The sequence below is a fragment of the Mytilus galloprovincialis genome, chromosome 5 (assembly GCF_965363235.1).
Source record: "Mytilus galloprovincialis chromosome 5, xbMytGall1.hap1.1, whole genome shotgun sequence".
Classification (NCBI taxonomy): Eukaryota; Metazoa; Mollusca; class Bivalvia; order Mytilida; family Mytilidae; genus Mytilus; species Mytilus galloprovincialis.
Genome location: NC_134842.1, coordinates 100,831,507 through 100,846,921, shown reverse-complemented (window position 1 = coordinate 100,846,921; position 15,415 = coordinate 100,831,507). Strand labels below are relative to the sequence as shown.

Below are 15,415 nucleotides of genomic sequence, written 5' to 3'. Positions count from 1 at the left end.
TGATGTAAAAACTATTTTATTTTGTTTTTAAGGTTAAATCTATGGAGATATTAAAAGTATTAACTTATAGGAAAAAGTACGTTATCATACTATGTGCATTCTGTTTTGTTAACAATGTAGAATAGAAAAGGATATTTTATGGTGTCGTACATGACACCATTTGCGAGTATGGTCTTGAGGAAACGATGATAGTCCGTCAGAAGGGGACTATAAATCGCTGACCCGTATTAAGAGAGAGTCATATCTCTTACACGTAAAAGACACCCTTGTAGATTTCGAAAAAGAGCAGGCGTATGCCACTACAAACAACACTCGCACCCGCAAAGTCGAAAGGGATTAATAAAAGTTTCAAAACTTGTTTCCCAATCCACTGTAAATAAACATATTTAAACTAATGTAAAATTAGAATAATTTAAGATTTTGTTTTTCACTCAAATTATATAAAAGCTATTGATCTTTGATATGACTGGTCAGTTATATTATAAGACACAACCCAATTCTAATCAACACAAATATACGAGAACAGAATTACAGTAAAATAGCAAAACCAGTTTGAGTTTTGGTTCAGTAATACACTGACATTGACTTATATATATTTCATAAAAGTAATACTGTGGATTCATTATTATTCGTTTAATACCAATTTTCGTGGGTGTCGTGGGTAAAGATAAACCACGAGTTTAAATTTTCAACGAATAACATATTTTCAACAGACTTTGCATACAGAGATTGGCAAAACAAAGATTTGCAAAACAACGAAATCAAATATCCACGAAAATAAAAGTTTTCAGAAATCCACGAAATGAATGAATCCACAGTATGAGGAAATGCAGATGTACACCCCTGTGAAGAGTAATTAGTTTAATTTTTAAATGTCTTTCAATAGCTTCACATAGTAACAACCTACCAAAAGAAGCAGAAGGACCAAGTATCGGTGCAATAGTCGGCGGAACAATAGGTGGACTATTAGCTGTTATTATCATAGTTGGTGGAGTCATTTTTCTTTTGAGATACTTACACATAAATGATACTTGTGATAAAGAAGACCCATACTTAGATGCCATACCTGACCATCTTGACTTGCAAAGTGCACAAAATTACGGGTTTGAATCTAATGGTCACTTCAATCCGTCATCCACAACCAGTAACTTTTCTTCAGGTAGCCTTTCAAGTGCGGGAGGACTAAGACATAGTTCCATCTCAGTTGTAAGTGACGAATCACGGTATGATAAACCTACTGAATAATAGAAGAGGAGGATCACATACCGGAATGTTTAATAGTGGATTCTGAAGGCTTTATTGCAGAGTGTTTGTTTCTCTGCTCAGGATTTAAAAAATTACATGTATCAGCCGTTTGAGATAACACTTGTTAAACTTTAATACATCATGAATATTAAAAGTTTAACAGAGCTAAGATAGACATACATTTGTACTTGTATGGTGTACTCTTGATACTGCTAATTGTTTTTCATGCTGGTACTCTAAATGAATAAAGATCAGGAAACAATCACACGGACTGAATAGTAACACCCAAATGTGTTGCTTCATGTATATGTGATGGATGTTGTGCAATATGTCAATTTAGTAGAATAAACTGTATCACATTAATGCAAATCACTATACGTGTTATATCATACGTTTTATATACATTTTGTCAATAATTAAATCATATATTTACATTTCACTTGTAATCTTGATATATATGTTTTGAATGTAAATGCACATCTTTCACCCTTGTATTCGAGACTAATATTTCTATTATTATGTAAAACTGTTACAGTACTCTTGCTGATATGAAGAGTTAATGTAACATTCATATTGTAGTTTGTAATACGGATTTGCTTTCTCTCAATAGATTTATGAATTTTGAATAGCAGTTTAATGCTGTTGCCTTTATGTAATATCACATTTATTATGATAATGTTTTCATCGTCTGTGAAATACTTTTGTGCCTGCCCAACCTATGATAGTAGAGGGGCATAAGGTTTTCTTGTGTGTGCATGCGTTTGTCCGTCCGTTCGTCGTCCGTCTGTCCGGCTTCAGGTTAAAGTTTTAGATGAAGTCGATGTCTAATCAACAAGAAATTTAGCACACGTATCCCCTATCATATGATCTTTCTTATTTAAATGCAAAATTAAAATTTCACGGTCCACTGAACATAGACAAAGCTAGTGCGACTGGGGAGTCCGTGTATAATGATCATATTCTTGTTTTATTATCTTAATACTTTATTAAGGCACAAATTACAGCCATAAGAGGGTCAAAGGCATGACAATTACATGTAATAACAACAATATAATGATGACATTAAAATTTATATAAAAAATAAAAATAAACCAAAACATTAAAAACAACAAATGATCTCAAATGCCCCCTGTCCTCAGTTCCATATAAGATGTCACTTGCTGATTAGTGGTTGGATTTCATATATATTTCATTTTATTATCAGAAAAATATTTGTATTGAGTTTTTAAATCATTAAAAAAGACATGTCTTAAATCATCATTATTTTACATAGTAAAAAGAAATGGGATTCATCATTCAGAACTTTACATTATACAAAGTCTTTGAGGGCGTGGAATATGTGTATATCTTCCAGTTTCAATAGCTAGGGAATGATCTTTTATTGTATATTTGCGTATACGTTTTCTTGTATCAAGATTAGGGTATGTCAAATAAAATTATTGTTTATAAATCGATTGTGATAAATGTTGTTACAGAAGGTTTATTTCACGATGAGACACAATTTCCATTGGAAAAAAATAGGATGTAAACAAATGCAAGCTAATGTACAGCCTCAAAAAATGAGCACATATGATAGTTTTAAAATTCCCCTTTATAACAATTACCAAAACATTTCACAAAAAAAAATCCTACTTAGTTTTTAATGTCATTTTTCTCTATTCTTTATAAATTTGCTCAGTATCTTCTATTCTTTATATTTTAGCACCCCACTATTCTCTGTTTTGTACGGTTTGATTCCAGTGTTCTGTTTTCATTTTTTACTTAGCCCTTCTATATAAAATACCCCAAATCCAGATCCTCGTGAGTTGACCTCATATCATGAAATACTACATCATACCTTAATTTTGCAATTACAAGTACATGTTCCATTTTAGTATTGAATTTAATGTATGTATATGCTAACGTTCTTTTCCTTTTCGAGACAATAAACTGTTTTTGATATTCCTACAGATTCAGAATTCGCTAATGAAGCAGGAGAAAATTTTGGCATATTAAAAGAAAGATTTATTTTATAAAAAGTAAAATCACAAAAATACTGAACTCCGGGGACAATTCAAAATGGAAAGTACCTAATCAAATGGAAAAATCAAATGATAAAACACATCAAACGAATGGAAAACAACTGTCATATTCTTGACTTTGTACAGACATTTTCAAAAGTAGAAAATGGTGGATTGAACCTGGTTTTATAGCGCTAAACTTCTCACTTATATGACAGTCTCATCAAATTCCATTATATTTACAACGATGCGTGAACAAAACAGACATAATAATATGGGCTTTGCTCATTGTTGAAGGCCGTACGGTGACCTATAGTTGTTAATGGCTGTGTCATTTTGGTCTTTTGTGGATAGTTGTTTCATTGGCAATCATACCACATCTTCTTTTTTATATACAGTTCACGAATACCAACCTACTTATTATTATTGGTTTGATTTCTGTTCTTTGCCCTCTGACTCTCGACAGACGAACTTCATTTGTGAGAGCTCTTTACATGTTGTGGGGGAAACTAGCTTTGAGCAATACCTACGATGATCTATGGCATTGCTGTCACTGTAAAGGCAGGCCGGGAGTAGTTGCCGATGTATAGGCAGGCCGGGATCGACTGACACCTATAATGTTTAAAATTCAAACTGTTTAATAGAATAAATAAAAACAAAAATAATACGTAACAGTTACAAATAACAATAAAATAAAAAAATAAATATTTTGATGAAACTTTATTTATGAAAACTAATAATTATCTTTTTTTTAGTTAAACTTGTTTAAAAATATTTTACTTTAAATCTTAATACTTTTAACTTTTTTCATGACTTACCTATAAGTTTCAAAATTGTAACTTTGACGTCTCAAAGCAGAATTTCTACTTATATAGCAATCATTTAATTGATGTTTTGCCAACGTGGCTTTTTTTTTTGTCACGATTTAATTAGAAATTACACATATGTTTAATTCATAGTCAAAAATAAGGTCAAAATGTTGTATAAGTAAATGTCCCATATATAATAGAGAGGACACTTTGACGTTGGTGGTAATAAAAAAAAAATGGATTAGACTGTTGGTTTTTTCGTTTGAATGGTTTTACACTAGTAATATTGGGGCTCTTTCTAGCTTGTTCGGTGTGAGCCAATGCTCCGTGTTGAAGGCCGTACATTGATCTATAATGGTTTACTTTTATAAATTGTTATTTGTATGGAGAGTTGTCTCATTGGCACTCACACCACATCTATCTTCTTATATCTATTTAAATGGCCGGATAACTGTTTGCATTATCCCGCGGTATACATAGTGGTTAACAAAATAATTACTTTTCTTATCTAAATAAAATCTAATTGATAATTGTAACGTCATTTATGTCCAAAATGTGTGTCAAATATCTGTCACAATAAATATATTCAGGAACTTTTACGGATTGTCATAATTGATTTACAAGATTTATCCTTCGTAAGATTATTTTTTTTAATAGAACATTTGTAACATCTACGTATGCATAAATGATAGGTGATATATACATACACGTTATACCTCAATAAGACAGAAGACAAAAACCATCTTCCTTTTCAATTTTTATTATTCAAAAAGTAATTTATTTTCTTTGAAATTGACCGAAGCGATTATCTAATAAATTTATGTTTATTTTATTTACGAACCCCCGTTTGACGTTCTGATGGGGGTTCTTCCAATCTAATTAAAATATAGAGCTCTAATGATTTCGGTAAACTCGTATAAAGGTTAACAAAATCAGAGTTCTATATCTTAATTATTTTGGGGTACTTCTTTTCTAAAGTTTTTCGATTGTTAGGCCATTTTTTCTCTCTTTTCTTTTGGTGAAACACAACCAAGACATTGACGTCACATCCGGTTGTAAACACCAACAAGACAATGTCATTGACGTCACATCCAGTTGTATACGAAAATAGGTCGCAAAACTTATTCCTTTAAATTTGACAGTTGTAGGTGATTAATTCTACATTGCAGTAGAAACATTTCTGGGTCTAAACATATGTCATGGGTATTTCAAAGCACTATTATTTTTTTTATTTGGGGTTACTTTAGAATATTTTTGAAACTTGAGGTTACATGGTTCTTAAAGCTTATACACAGGTTAAATAAGCGGTGATTTGATTGGTTAACTTCCAGTGATTGTTATTTTCTTCTATGCAATGAAATGTTATATGATATTTTTTTTTAATACTGGACAGAATAAAACTTTACTCACGCCAAGTATTTCTTTATTTGAAACAAAGATAAATTCTGCACATTTCTTTTGAAAAGGAAAATTTAACAGAGACTTGTAGGGGGAAATTAATGGTGGGATTACACCTTTAAACTTTTCGCCCATGAAATTGCCACACGTTTTTTTTAAGTCTGTTTATGTTGTCAATATTGGTCAAGTAAGATAACTGATGAGTCATGATTACTGTTTTTTCTAAAGAAGACAAGTTTTAGTTGTGCAGGTTTTTGTAGTCCATACAGTTTATTGGCGATATTTTGATTAGCACAAGTCTACCAACTTGTCGTCCAGGAACTATTTCGGTCAGTTTTTCAGGTAATGGTGAGCAATAACTTTTTCATAGGTACTGGTGAGCACTGAGACTTTTAATTAATCACTTTATCATATGTACTGGTGAGCACTGAGACTTTATAATCAATCACTTAATCATAGGTACTGGTGAGCACTGAGAGTTTATAATTAATCACTTTATCATATGTACTGGTGAGCACTGAGACTTTATAATCAATCACTTTTTCACAGGTACGTACCGGTACTGGTGAGCACTGAGACTTTATAATTAATCACTTTATCATATGTACTGGTGAGCACTGAGACTTTATAATTAATCACTTTATCATATGTACTGGTGAGCACTGAGACTTTATAATTAATCACTTTTCAGACAAACGAATGAGTATTTGAAGATTGTGTAACATGCATAGTACGTAATGATAAAAGTATCACAATTTAATTTACATAATTATAAAAGTTGTGAATGGGGGTTTACAGAATGGAAAAAGGTATAAAGAAAAGTGAGTGTTTTAGTTTTAGTTTGATCTATGTGTTTTGGAGTTTAGTGTGGCGTCCCGTTTAGTAAACTTGTACATTATTTTGTTTAAAGGCCAGCTTAAGTCCACCTCCGGTTGAATTTTTTTTGTCTCTCCGTTGTAGACCCATTGGTTGCATAGAGCGTTCTGCTTATTTGTCGGGTTGATGTCCCTCTGTCGCTTTCTCCGTTTTCATTTTCGATTTTGAGTATTCAAAAATTCCATAAGTTCAGTTTCGGGATACGGTTTTCAGACAAATCTGTTACGTGACTTTCATCACCACTTGACAAAAATGTATGCATAGAAATTTCTAACACATGTTGAGCAAACGGGTGAAAAAGTTTTATCTTATACTGCAAAACATAATTGAGAAATTGAAATAAAAAAGAATGGTTACATTTCCTAAGGCATACCCTACAGAATGACGATTATAACAGTGCTGGAAACTTTACAGCAGGGATACAGGCGAGCCTTCTATCTGGTAAATGACGTCATAAAGGCGTGCGAAATTCACATTTTTTTTCGGTGAAAGACATGATTCCAGAAATTACCTAATAGTCATGAGGGTCTGAATGATGTTTACAGAATAGTCAATCATGGGCCAAATTAACAGAAATATATATACCAAACAAATGGAGAATAAAGTAAAACAGGGCAAAAAAAAAAAAGAAAAAAGGGATGATAAAGGGTTGTATAAATATATAGAACACCAGAGACCTTCAACAATGACAATTGATTTTAAAATGTCCTAAAAAATGAAAGAATACAGAAATGAAGGACCCGCATCTATAATCGTAAATACAAATGTACAACATGTTGTACGGTTAAGATACTACCTGACACAAGATGGAGATAACTCTGTAAAATCAGTTTAACGTTTTAATCACGTTATCATTAGTTTCAGAATACTTTTATTAACGATTATATGAATAAAGGCAACAGTAGTATACCCGTGTTCAAACTCATAAATCCATGGACAAAAAACAAAATCGGGGTAACAAACTAAAACTGAGGGAAACGCATTTAATATAAGAGGAGAACAACGACACAACACTACAATGTAACACACACAAAAACTCTTGAGAATTTTTTTACTAAGCAGCTAGAAAGTGCTATAGTAGTTTGAGGGGTTACTAAAGCACACTCCTTTAAGAACTGGTGTAATTTTCTCTCCATTTAGAAGGATATATACCAGTAGAAAGAATTAAGTTAAATTATTTAACTGAGGTATAGCACTTTCTAGCTGCATATGAAACTTTTTAATTCTTGTGTTAGCTCAATATTACTGTATTGTATAAGGATTAATGGAGATGTGTCCTTTACAATATTATCCCACCACTAGAACAATCCCCACCCAACACTGCCCAAGGGAGCGTGTAGGACACCGGGAAGTATGTTATTATGGTGGAGGAAGCCGAAGTACTCGGAGAGAACCACCGGGCCACTCGGTGGAAACAGACAAACCAGAGAGATATCAGAAGATTGATCTCCAGGTCAAAGTAGGGGACAACTTTGACCAACCGAGGCCCCCAAAGTACTCATTCTAGTTTAAACTCCGGTCTGGGTACCAGAGATGTGTGTGAGAGGGTGAAAATTAACCTTCTGATGTACTGATATTTTTAGCACCCCGAGTGAGAATCGAACTCTAGACCTTCAGCACTGTAGCCATCGGTCTTAACCACTAGACCACAAACTCACATTTTATTACTTTCTTAATTATGATTCTACCTCGATCTCAATTAAAATTAAATGCATTATATAATATTTTCATCGGGACCAACTTGACTTAATTTATCCTTCTCTCATATACGTGTTATACATGTTATACGATACGTCGATTCGGATTCGCAGGCAAATACTTGATTAATGCAAATTCTCTATTAGAGCATTTGCATTATTCACGTATCTGGATACGTGCACGGATCGACGTATACGTATCGAACAAATTTGATACAATAATGATTTAACCCCGATCTCAATTAGAATTAAATGTATTATAAAATATTTTCATCGGGACCAACTTGATTTAATTTACCCTTTCCTCATATACGTGTTATACAGGTGGAAGATGGGTCCGCTGCTGTATGCCCTGAGGTAATCGGTTCCCTCAGGTAATCGTGGTAATTAATATTGCCCATACGCGTAGTAGATAACATGATCTTAAAATAGAATAAACTAAAAATACATTATTCTACTTTCTATTTAGACTGACAATACACAAGACTGGTTTAATAAAGGTTACCTCACGTAATCTGTTGTTTTATGGAATCTGGTTCAATAAAGTCCACACGAAACTTATGTATGACGAATGCTTTAATAAAAGTGACTTTGATATTAAACATTTTATTTATTAAGATAGGAAAAGGATCGAGCAACAATCACATTATATAAAAGCGCTCTCTCCATATTACATAAACAAGATATAATTCAATTACCAACAACTGTATTTAAAATAATGTAATATAATGAAACATGCATGCTACTTATGAGCACACACGAGCAAAAATGATGTGTTTACAGTGTTACTTACTAAACGTAAAGTATATTTAAATATATATGCAACTACTCATCATTTATTCAAGTACCTTGAAACATGCAAGTAGCCTTTAAAAGTCATTATGAATTAATGTTAGAGTGGAGGAGAAAAAAAAATGAATAAAAAAAATAAGTAAATTTTAAAACGTTAAGTGTCTCTGATGAATTTCTGAACAGATTTGAAAATAGCAATATTTATGTTAAAAATCTGTTTCCAAAAAATTCAATTCAATATTTATGTCAACATTATCAGCAATAGAGTACATGTAAATGTAATCAAATAGGATCTGTAATACACCATTGTACTTAGGGCAAATAGATAAGACATGTTGGTTGTCTTCAACAGGGTGATTACAATTTGTACAAAAAATATTGTCGGATATGAACTTATAAAACAAATGAGATTTTAGGTTGTTAGTGATTGTTTCTGAGTTGACAATGACTTTTATTAAGTATCCTTATCCCATAGTTGAAAAGTTAAGATGTATCATCAGTCCAATACAACATTTCCAATCCAATTCTTAAAATAACCCAAACTTGGAAGAGGGGGAGGGTCTTATAGTGGAAGGAATGCAACTATTAAAAAGACCTTGTTCTAGCAAGAGGGAAGATATGACTTGACTAACTGATATAAATATGCAGGTGGCATCCCATTTAATATTTTATAGAATAGTATAAGCTTATGTGTATTACGTCTATTGCTGGTTGAATGAAGGGGAAATCACGTAACCTGGAGTGTATGAAGACTGGTTTAATAAAGCCTTTATGTAATATGTTGTGCATATACAATTGGTTTAATAAAGTTATCAGGTACTTATAACTAGTCTTCAAACACAATATGTAGTATTTTGAGATTCGTTTTATGCAGGTAACCTCAGGTAATATGTCTATGAAGACTCTTTTTTTTTTATAAAGGTAACCTCAGGTAATCTGTTGTGTATGAAGACTCTTTTAATAAAGGAGACTTCCGGAAATCTGTGGTATATTGAGTTTTGTTTAATAAAGGTGTCCTCAGGTTATCTGTCTATAAAGACCGAAATATTTAAGATGATCAAAGGTAGTCTATCTATAAGGGCCGGATTAATAAAAATGACCTCAGGTTATCTGTGTATCAAGACTGTTTTAATAAAGGTTACATCAGGAAATCTGTTGTGTTCAAATACTGATTTAAAAAGATGACCTCAGGTAATCTGTCTATAAAGACCGGTTTAATAGAGGTGACCTCAGGTAATCTTTCTATAAAGACCAGATTGATAAAGGTGACCTCAGGTAATCTGTCTATAAAAACCAGAATAATAAAGGTGACATCAGGTAATCTGTGTACGAAGACTGGTTTAATAAAGTTGACATCGGGTAATCGGTAGTGGTTTGAGATTTGTTTAATAATGGTTACCTCAGGTAGTCTGTTGTGTAAGAAGGCTTGTTAATTCAAAGCGACTTCTGGAAATCTGTTGTATTTAAAGACTGGTTAACTAAGGTGACCTCAGGTAATCTGTATTGTATTGAGATTATTTTAATAATAATAACCTCGGGTAGTCTGCTATGCAAGTAGAGTGGTGCAATAAAGGTGATCACAGGTAATCTGTAGTGTATGGAGATTGTTTAATTAAGAAAAGGTGACCTCAATAAACCTGTAATGTTGGGTAAGTGGTTTAATAAATTTGACCTCATATTGAAGGGGAAATCAGGTAATCTATAGTGTATGAAGACTGGTTTAATAAAGTTCTTATGTAATCTGTTTTGAATGAAAACTGGTTTGATAAAGTCCTCATGTAATCTGTAGTGTATTGAGATTTGTTTTATTAAAGTGACCTCATGTAATCTGTCTATGAAGAGTGGTTTATTAAAAGTAACCTCAGGTAATCTTTGTATTCAGACTGATTTAATAAAGGTGACCTCAGTTAATCTGTAGTGTATTGAGATTTGTTTTATGAAGGTGACCTCAGGTAATCAGTCTATGACGACTACTAGCAGTTAAATAAAGGTGACCTCAGGTAATGTGTTGTGAATGTAGGTTGGTTTAATAAAGAGTAGCAAGTATGTTAAAAATTGTGTTATTTTAATTAATTATAAATAAAGTGTAAAACAAGGGGAAAGTACATTAACTGAAAATCAACTTTTTAAGGATATACCTTTACCAACGAAATATTTTCAATTCAAGTTGAACGTATATCAAAAGTATTCAGTATATTTGATTTCGATTTTAATTAACAAAAGATAAACTCGTATTAACAATTATGCCCTAATAGAATTGAATTTGACTTATTTTTCAAAGTTAAGACTTTTCTTGAACTCTCCCTTAAAATTCAATTTTCTAAAAAGTGGAAATTTTGTTTGATTGCAGATTATGTAAACATCAAGGAATACAAACTGTGCTTGTCCCTTACTGACATTGATAATTTGCTCCATAAATGTGCAGTATCAAATATGTGACGTTTTTCAGGACACAAATAAACAACACTTCATCAATTGAATAAGAACTACAAAGTGTTAGACGAGGTAAAATGGTAGATTGTATACCTGAATAATGATGCAAGTATCATGTTAATAATATTAAAGAAAAACAGACCGTTACAGGTATTTAAGCTGTAACTGTTTGATCTCAAATTCCTTCTATGGTAGACGATTGTAAGACAAAGATTGGAAATAAATAGACCATACAATCAAAAACTTAAATATGTCTCTTTTTAAATATTTTTTCCTGATGATTGTAGTTGGTACTCTTAAACAGTGCTTTAATCAACCGAAAATCATTGTTTGACAAATAATTCCATGTTCAACTTCATGTTGTATCCATAAAATTCCTAACTTTGATTCTGGGAGTAGTGTGTCTAATTATTCATACATTGTGTTAGGGTAACATTAAATGAATATATACCATTGTATTAAAAGACGACTCTGTTTTAACAACTTCAGGGCTTAATATGCAATTAAATATATCAGACCCAACTACGAACATACTGTTATATATGTTATGCAATTGTCGGGGATTTGTGTCCTTCATTTTTTGGACCGGATAGAACCATTGAAAAGAGTCTGACATCAACAATATAAATACAGATGTAGCAGAATATATTTTCACAAATGATATCTGAATTGAACTTTGTTTATGGTACAACTGAATTCTATAGTTGCGAATATTTTATCATTTCATACTGATAATAATGGATCTCTCATTGTTACACGAAACTAATTAGTACGTCATGAATACACTTCACGATATTGTTCTGATGTTTATTGAGATAATGATGATATTGACACATGTATTCTTAATAAGTCATGCAATAGAAGTTTAAACAATGGTCCTTCTATAAGAGTTATAATTAGAATATGGTATTAACATGATATGGTTCGATGATTATCCTTCTGATGCACAGATATCACAAATAAGTCTGTGTATTTGTTAATGTTAGACATGCTACACAGATAAAATAAGTATTTGACAGTTTATCTAAAGTTTACAATACAGTACAACCAGATAGCTAATCACATTAAAATAATCTTTGTATCAAACGCTTTAGGAGGGTTATCTTTTATGCATGTTTCAATCGTTTGATGAATTCTTATACATAACTCTAATAAGTAATTCACATTGCGATAAGACGTGTCACGGTACTTGTCTATCCCAAATTCATGTATTTGGTTTTGATGTTATATATATATATGTTATATTTGTTATTCTCGTTGGATTTTGTCTATGTGTGTTACATTTTAGTGTTATGTCGTTGTTCTCCTCTTATATTTAATGCGTTTCCCTCGGTTTTAGTTTGTTACCCCGATTTTGTTTTTTGTCCATGGATTTATGAGTTTTGAACAGCGGTATACTACTGTTGCCTTTATTCATAACAAACACGGGTAGAATATATTTGTCTTCATTTAATGCTGAACACTTTTAAATCTCGACCGTAAAATTATACCGTTATATGAATCAAATGACAAATACAATTACATACAAACATATTCAAATATGTAAAATTCTCAGACATTGTGTTTTTGATTCAAATTTCAATCTACATTTATGCCATAAAGAGACGTCTCTGTCAGAGTTCCGTGTTACATTATGAGTGTACATCACGAGATATGATAATTATCCTGATATTTCTCTTTACAATAACAAAATTCAATATTGACAATTAATTATGAATATCACTTGACCTTTCTTGTAATAAAAAATTGATTTCTAATATTTTGACAAACAACTGTTCTAGACTATTTATCCAACAAATACTTGAATTGTATAGAAATAAAGAATGAAAAAACAGTGGTGAATGAACTCAGAACGTAAAATAAATTTTGAAAAGAGCCTTTAAGCATCTACGTTTTAATCAAAAGCATCTAAAAAGAAATAATATATCAAAAAGTATCTAACATATGCATTATTAATGTTTTTTTTTTTTCTGCCACTAACGGTTCTTCCGCAGAAAAAAAACAAAAAATCAACCTTCTACGAAAATAATTCGTCATACGGTATTTATTTGACCTACAGAGTGCTATGGTTTAGCAACTCTATATTAGCTCCCTAAGACAGGCGTTTTTGTTTCAACTACTTTTGATTATAATAATTGATATTTTATTAGTATTTTATCGATTAATATAACATACATAACGTGAGTACATTCGGTTAATCTATGCACTTATAAGTACATAGACGCTAAGATAAGAAATTTAGCGTAAAGAACGTGTCAGCGAAAAGGATTGTGTATAATGTATACTTACAACCCTTTCAAAAGGTGTTTTAATAATTCTAGTACAGTCATGATTTTGAATTTAAGACTTGACCATCGCATTGTTGAATATATCCTTATTTGAAGATCTTAAAATATGTATTAATATCTTTTTACAAAGATCACACTCGTTTAATTTTGTATAATCTACACAGCAAATGTTTGTTACAATAAGTAAAATATTCAATGCAACATTATATTTTTTAACAACCGTCAACTCTGTCTCTATTGAAAACAGAAATTATGTAGAATAATTCGTCTTTTAAACATTATGAGATGGTCATTTTTGTGTAGTAAACGAGTTATATAAATACTTTGTAATAGAGATAAATTAATATTTCTTAGATTGACAGCACTTAACGTTTTATTCTGTATACCGTTCTTTTTTTACTGATACCACGCACACAATTTATCTGCAAGTTCAGTTTGTTATCAAAATAGTATTTGTATTGCGTAAGGAAGGTTTCGGTTTGTGCAATGTTTTGCAAATAAGTATGTTTGTTTATATTTGTCTCACTAGATACTCTATGAGCAGCAACTCAATATGAGCTTTAGACTTTCTGGCAAATACTAGCTCTGGTTACTTAGGATGCATGCTTCAAAGGAGCTAACAGAACATCGTTGCAAAGCAGACATGATGTATTTAGTCGTAAATATGTTCTCTAAAGACCGACTCTCAATGTCAACTTATAGTTGCTAGTCAATATACAAGTCAGCCTTGACTGTGTCTAATATACTAGTCAACAAAAATCACGAAACACAATTCTTAACTCCAGTGTATCAAAAAAATGTAATAAAAAGGAAAAACTGTTAAATTAGTTAACGAAAAACATTCGTTTGCAAAGCAAATGCATCTGATTAAAAGAATCTGACATTGGAAAGAGAGAAAATAGCGTGTTCTTGAAAAAAGAATCGCGTTGTTGCCTTTAATCAATGAATTTGATAAACTCTCTTTCAACTTGTAACAGTATTAAAACATTTAACTTTTCTACTCTTTACACAAGTATTTCACATTCCAAACTAGGAGAAAAATTGAAAGAGTTGGCATTGCTTTGCTTAATCAAAAAGAATGGCCAACGAAGTTACAAGTATTTTGTCTTAGGGAGAGATAAATCCTACTTTGTAAAGGATCACTCTGAAACTGATATTATCAAGATGCTTGATTTCTTGATTGACAACATATTTGTTACGTTCGGAGGATGTGTTTTTCAACAGACTGTCGGCATTCCAATGGGAACAAACTGTGCCCCTCTACTTGCCGACTTGTTTCTTTATTATCATGAGGCTGACTTCATGCAGGAACTTCTTAGGAAGAAAGATAAGAAGTTAGCAATATCCTTTGACTCTACTTTTCGCTATATAGGTGATGTTCTTTCACTAAATAATTCAAAATTTGGTGACTATGTGGAATACATCTATCCCACCGAGCTAGAGATAAAGGATACTACATATACAGTCAAGTCGGCCTCATATCTTGACTTACATCTAGAAATTGACAATGAAGGTCTGTTGAATACAAAACTTTACGACAAAAGAGATGATTTCAGCTTTCCAATTGTGAACTTTCCATTTCAATTTCCAAGTAGCAATATTCTAGCAGCACCTGCATACGGGGTATATATCTCTCAATTGATACGATATTCTCGTGCTTGCTTTTCCTATCATGATTTTCTTGATAGAGGGTTGCTGCTCACAAGGAAGCTATTAAACCAAGAGTTCCAAATGGTGAAGTTGAAATCATCCCTTCGTAAATTTTACGGACGCCATCACAAATTGGTTGACCGTTATGGAATAACCGTTTCACAAATGATATCGGATATGTTCCTTACGTCGTAACTACAGTCCCCTTTCCTTTCATGAATGTGGGT

General features: G+C 31.9%; 1 protein-coding gene across 3 annotated transcripts in view; it reads left to right on the top strand.

The window, feature by feature from the left end:
* Window positions 1–3,196, top strand: part of LOC143076898 (VWFA and cache domain-containing protein 1-like) — a 51,143-nt gene extending 47,947 nt beyond the window's left edge. For all 3 annotated transcript variants that reach the window (XM_076252787.1, XM_076252786.1, XM_076252785.1), the window contains exon 24: window positions 887–3,196. In XM_076252787.1, coding sequence (XP_076108902.1) covers window positions 887–1,245 — 359 coding nt within the window. In that variant the 3' untranslated portion in view covers window positions 1,246–3,196. The remainder of the gene's footprint in view (window positions 1–886) is intronic.
* Window positions 3,197–15,415: the final 12,219 nt, after the last annotated feature.